The sequence below is a fragment of the Apostichopus japonicus genome, chromosome 7, assembly GCF_037975245.1.
Source record: "Apostichopus japonicus isolate 1M-3 chromosome 7, ASM3797524v1, whole genome shotgun sequence".
In the NCBI taxonomy this organism is placed as follows: Eukaryota; Metazoa; Echinodermata; class Holothuroidea; order Aspidochirotida; family Stichopodidae; genus Apostichopus; species Apostichopus japonicus.
In genome coordinates, this window is record NC_092567.1 from 26126804 (window position 1) to 26132808 (window position 6005).

At 37.2% G+C, this 6005-nt stretch overlaps 1 protein-coding gene across 1 annotated transcript; it reads right to left on the reverse strand.

Annotated features, from left to right (window-relative positions):
- Positions 1–1637: 1637 nt before the first annotated feature.
- Positions 1638–5521, reverse strand: LOC139970173 (CD151 antigen-like). The gene is made up of 5 exons (XM_071975813.1): positions 4485–5521; positions 3367–3573; positions 2742–2816; positions 2085–2186; positions 1638–1927 (listed from the first exon to the last, which is right to left on the reverse strand). The coding sequence occupies exons 1-5, from the start codon at positions 4620–4622 to the stop codon at positions 1646–1648; spliced, it is 804 nt and encodes a 267-aa protein (XP_071831914.1). The 5' UTR covers positions 4623–5521; the 3' UTR covers positions 1638–1645.
- Positions 5522–6005: the final 484 nt, after the last annotated feature.

Sequence of the window (6005 nt, forward strand, 5' to 3'; positions counted from 1 at the left end):
ACGATCGTACATGTCCGTATAAACTAGATTCTCAAAAGCAGATGGCGAGTCCACTCTTATTTTTTTAGTTGTCCCCTTTTGAATATTCAGTGATACGTTCCCGCCATATTTTTCGTACATTGAATTATATAGCTTTGCTATGTATTCTGATTCTCTCATTTCTAAGGGATCGTCTGCTCGGATATGATGTAAGACTATAATGCTGTTAACGATGACCAGAATCTGAAATAAGATATAAAAATATATGCTAAATGTAACATGTAATACATGCAGTATGCAATTTGTACTATTATGTATAACGTACAATATATAACGTGCTATTTATATGAAAGATTATGCATATGAAAGTTTAAAGTAAGCTTAAATCCATTGTATTGATACCATAGATATGTATACAAGTAGGAACGTTAATAGAAAGGTATATTTTAGAGGGTTACTCGGTTAACCGGAGGCTCATCTTCCCAGAGGCCATTCTTAAATATAAGTGTTAGAAAAAACATATTTGTAAATGCAATAATCATTTTGAACAAGAACTAACATGTCACAAGATCATGAACAATATTAACAGATAACTAAACGTAAACGAATGAAACTTCGCACGCAAGCATCAACACATAACATAAATATAACTTTCATTAAATAGATAAATAACGGGAAACGAATACAATGAGCCTATTAAAAAACATGAACATATAAGTAGGTAAGATGTGACAAACCTTGATATAAAAAAGTTAGAATTTAAGCATAATAAGATATTTAGAACATTAACATAAATAAAATAATGGGTGGGCCAACGGAAGAGTGATTTGTGATAAGGGAGGGGTGCATGGGCAATGGTAGAGATGATTTGTGATATGGGAGGGTAGACCAACGGGAGAGATGAATTGTGATATGATAGGGCTGGGCCATCGGGAGAGATGATTTGTGATAAGGGAGGGGGTGGGCAAACGGTAGAGATGATTTCCGATATGGTAGGGGTGGGCCAACGGTAGAGATGATTTGTGATATGGAAGGGGTGGGCCAACGGGAGAGATGATTTGTGATATGTGAGGGGTGGGCCAACGGTAGAGATGATTTGTGATTTTGGAGGGGCGGGCCAACGGGAGAGATTATTTGTGATATAGGAGGGGGTGGGCCAACGGTAGAGATGATTTGTGTTTTTCGAGGGGCGGGCCAACGGTAGAGATGATTTCCGATATGGTAGGGGTGGGCCAACGGTAGAGATGATTTGTGATATGGAAGGGGTGGGCCAACGGGAGAGATTATTTGTAATATAGGAGGGGGTGGGCAACGGTAGAAATGATTTGTGATATGATGCTCAACTCCATTGTATATTTATACTTACTTCCATAACGAACAGGCAGACTTGAGAGACAGCGATAACAATCAGAAAGGGAACGACGGTTGCCATGACGTCATTTAAGCACCCCTAAAAAGATAACATGAAAAGAAGTAAAAGCGAATATTTATTATTAATATTATATAAATTATTAATATTTTTTTCACTTTTTAAATGATTAGATTCATGCTAAAGAAAAAAACACAACTCCACATAAATGATCATAATCCTCTTTCTTACAAAAAAAAAAATGTTCACTATTTCGGATTAAGAGTGATGTGTCCCTATACATGTTGTTGGCAATAACTACAAAACATAATTATCGAGAAAATCATTCATCATATTGCTTGATTTACGATAAATTCTTACCATTTGATACATGAATTCGTTAGGTATCGGTCGATCGATGCCTTGGCAAGCTTTCAGGTTTATTGGGTACAAATTATTCCGGGTTGAGTTTGGATGTAAGAGGCAGCAAGATGGCGGTAAATTTGGTATAGCCTCTCCTTGGAAATGTGCCAGCCGTTCCAATTCTAGCCATTCACTATCAGCCCATGAATCGTAAGATACACTACCACAGCAAGTCAACTGAGATAAGAAAGAAGGCAGAGAGCACGTTCTAAAAACACGAGAAGAGTGTTTATATCGGCTAGGAAATGCTCTGTTATGACATAAACAGTAAGAATTAATATTTAGTAAATAGCATAAATAAGAATAAAGAACAGCTTCAGTGTATTTGATTTACCTCTGTCTGTAATATATCTATATCGGCTGTGACGTCATCAGCACCGTAAACACCATACGCTGTATCAATACTCGTCTCGATTGTACTGCTAATATTTTCAGTCTGAGTAAAAAAAAAAAGTGAACAAGGGCTGATTATTGGTTATGTTAATAGATGTAATAATTAAATCACGTTTGAGATATGAAATATTCCACACTAGGGGAGTCGAGAGGGGTGGGTGGGGTGGTTGGGGGGGTGTTGACATTCAAACCAGAAAGGGATGACATATGTATAGCCTACATATTGAGGTCACTAACATATATTGACGTATATATGCAATGTAGGCGTATAAAGATTATCCTCGGAAAATTTCCCCTTGTCCCAGGTCAGGGGCAACTGGCGGCAGAATTCTGTGAGGGGGACTAGGAGCTAAGCAGCAAGGTCCGGAATCGAGCAGAGGGTTCGTGATAAAGGTTAGGGTGGATCAGTCCAGGGCTTCAACGAAGCAGTAAAATTATTCATACGCCAATCAATGGACCATAACTTACTCGTGGACATAAAATTCCCGGTCCCGACCTGACCGTCAACACCACTGTCTCAAGCATTGTCACGTCTTTAATATTTATCGTTAACTATCATCCAGGATAAATTTAACCTTCAAGTTGAAACTGGACTTACCATTAACAAACTGAACGCTGTGACTATTGCAAAAATAACAGCTGTCAGTGAACTGATTAAGACGAGCGAGAAATGCTGCAAACAGAAAGACAAAACATTATCACTATTATACATGACTGTGCGTGTTTATCAATGAAATGTGATGATTAATAATGGTCATATTTCCACGGATTTAGTCAACGCTTTATTAAGATGTAAATATAGCATGCAGCGTATCAATTGAAATAGAATCTAAGTCACTAAAGGAAAGAAAATATCGACAAAACTTAAAGTAAAATTTGACTACATATTTTCAGTTCAAGTATGTTGGAACAATACTATTCTGCTACATGCCATGTTCACCCATCACCCGCCACCCCACCCACCCCACCTCCTTGAGGGTGTCGAGAGGGAACAAATTTAGCACCGGGTCACATTCTGAAGTCTTCATTTCATGATTCAGGCGTATATATAGTTTATTCTATATTTTTCGGACCCTACAATTGACCGGGCCCTAGCCTGTTGAGCTTTTTCACCCCTCCGTCAGGCCTCTCAAACCCCTATTCCAGCCCCAACCCCCTCTCCAACCCCTACTAACAGAGACTAGTCGGTAATAAATCACCAAGAGTCTTGTGTATCTTCGTACCAAGAACAAAATGCCTCTCCTCCTGTATTGAACGCCGTAAAGGCCAAAAAGTACGCCAACCACTGCGACGGCACACTCAACAGCAGGTGTTACCAGGCAAGCTAGGAAGAGTGGTCCCATCGCTAGGAGGATTCCCTCTCTTCCGGGTAACTTGTTGACCTCGATCCATGTCCATAGACTGACACCACCAGTAAGGAACGCCACAAGCTATATAGCATGGAGAAGAAAGAAGGATACATTAACAACTGCGTTAATATTTAACATTGTTATGGTGCCGTCTTTAACGTTAGAAACGAAAGCAAATCTATTCCAGAAATGTAGCCTATACCTTTGAAACTTCCAATAATTTTGAACATGCTAAAATGTGGACCAAAACCGATGATTTTCATAGAAGAAGCAAATTCGATTACCATAACTAGATCAGTAGATAAGACTTTTCAATTAGAATAAGTTTAAGATTAAGATTAAGATTTGTACTGTAGACAAGTTTTCCAATGAGAATCAAGTCCCATAGACAAAAGAATGGGTACGGTGTAGAGGGGAACAAATGAGGACGCGAAAGTATGTTTCTACCCCTAATTTTTTACCTATAGAGTTGCCCTCCAGGGCATTGATGGATCATTCAGTCGGATCCTTTGCATTACGGATTGCCAGATAAAATATTGAACTACGGATAACGGATCGAAATAAAAAACTTTAACGAACTATTTACAGATTAGATCGAAATTTCGAGAAAAACTTAAGTCACAATTTCCAGAAAAGAGTTGGAAAATATGGAATGAAATAGTCGTATAAGTTTTGAGATAACATTTCCAGCAAAATGTGGAAACTTCAAAATAAAAGTCGAAATGTTGTGATCGAAGATCCTAAATTTGGGGTACAAAGTAAAATTCCGGTATAAAATTGTGAGATAAAGTCAATCTTTTGAGAAGAAAATGTCGAAATGTCACTTTATCTTCTAGCCTACATTTTGAATCTAAATATTTTCTGGAGAAGATCCTCAGATTCTGTCAGTTTTCACAACTTTTATGTCTTCCTACGCCGCTATGGCTTAAGGTAATGAGTAGGGTTTAACTTAAAAATATTTAAAAACATTTAAGATATGGATGGGAACTTACCAGCAGCATAAAATTGAAGAAAAAACTAGAATATTTGGAGCAGGAACGATCCCGTTGGTCTTGCAAATCAGAATCCGTAGAAGTAGATTCACGTAGTAACTGCCTTTGTGACGTCACACTTATTTGAGGGGATGCCATATTTTCGTACCTAAAAAAATCTTGTAATTATCGAAACGAAAAACTGATATAAAGTTCTTGAAAGAAGAATGTTTCCCGTGAAAATAATCGTTGGTTTGAAGTAAAATCGGGTGCATTTCAGAAATCGCGGAACCACTACTATATAAGTCGACATGCAGAATTTGTGTATGTGTATAGCAATCTACATCCTTCATTATATTCACAATGAGTTGCGATCAAAACACGTTAGCTGATGTTAGCAATCTAAGCCAATTATTTGAATTAACGCTATATTCGCTCTTAAATCATAATAAATTCATGTAATTTGCTCTCAAATGTTAGTTAAAATGTTAGTTAACCGGTCAAATTCAATCAAAAAACTTCATAAACATATTACAGGCTACCATTAAGTTGAACATGTATCCATATTGAAATTATTCCAAAGATTAATGAAAGTCACTGGAATTCAGTATGCAACTTTCTATTTTACTTTGACCGTATTCAGGACATGTATTAAACAACCAAGAAATGTTAAAAAAAGTAGCACAAATTATTCCACAGAACGATTGTCCAGGTTCACGTTTTCCAAAAGTAAAATATTCCGTTCAGTAGACGGTTTGCCGATGTGTAGATGCATACTTATCCTATAAATCCAGTAAATTAGCAGGTTTATCTTCTTAAACAGCATAAAATAAGTTCTTCTTGCAAGTTATCGTAATTTGAATTTATTTATGCAATAGTAGCTGACCAATAGTTATAATTTATAAAGCATTCTGCGTAATCACTGTAGAGCTCCTGTATACTAACACGTGTTTTTAATGCTTCAACACAATGGCCTATACTGCTAGCAAAGCCAGTTCTAATCGCGCCCACTCGAAATCTTTGGCATAGTTTTCAACCTCCAATTACAACAAATGCCCTATGCAGTGTACAGTAGGGCCTAGCTACTATGGATTCCATTACGTAATTGTATTTGACTACGTAGTAGCCTAGACATTCATTGAATGGACAAAAGAAGGATTAACTCAATGAAAGATAAACTCAGAGAATGAAAGACATTAAGGAAACGAATCAATAGAATTCGACCTCTGTAAAGGCAGTGGAGTGTTGGATCGAAAAAGGGTGTTTCCTTCAAAATAAACCACGTCATCGTGTTAACTATAACAAGAATTATACTCTCTGTGAAAGGCAACCATTGTAAGAAACAATTTTTTTTATTAGATATAGCCCTAACGGGGAGCAAGTTCTCTTACCAGTCTCTGACCATAGCCCTATCAACACCATGATTGAATGACTTAATGTCATCATTTATTAGTGCTCACGGCGACTGGATAGTTTAGACACTAGAAATAGATGAATTTTAATTGTTTCTCACGGCTTGTAGTAATTTCTTTTGTGCCTCAT

What these genes read in the sequence shown, in the direction of transcription:
- LOC139970173 (XM_071975813.1), bottom strand. Translation starts at nt 4,622, where the DNA reads ATGGCATCCCCTCAAATAAGTGTGACGTCACAAAGGCAGTTACTACGT. An exon ending in TCTTCAATTTTATGCTGCTG is followed by an intron (nt 3,574 to 4,484) that starts GTAAGTTCCCAT and finishes CATGCTATATAG; the next exon opens with CTTGTGGCGTTCCTTACTGG. An exon ending in CAGCGTTCAGTTTGTTAATG is followed by an intron (nt 2,187 to 2,741) that starts GTAAGTCCAGTT and finishes TTTTTTACTCAG; the next exon opens with ACTGAAAATATTAGCAGTAC.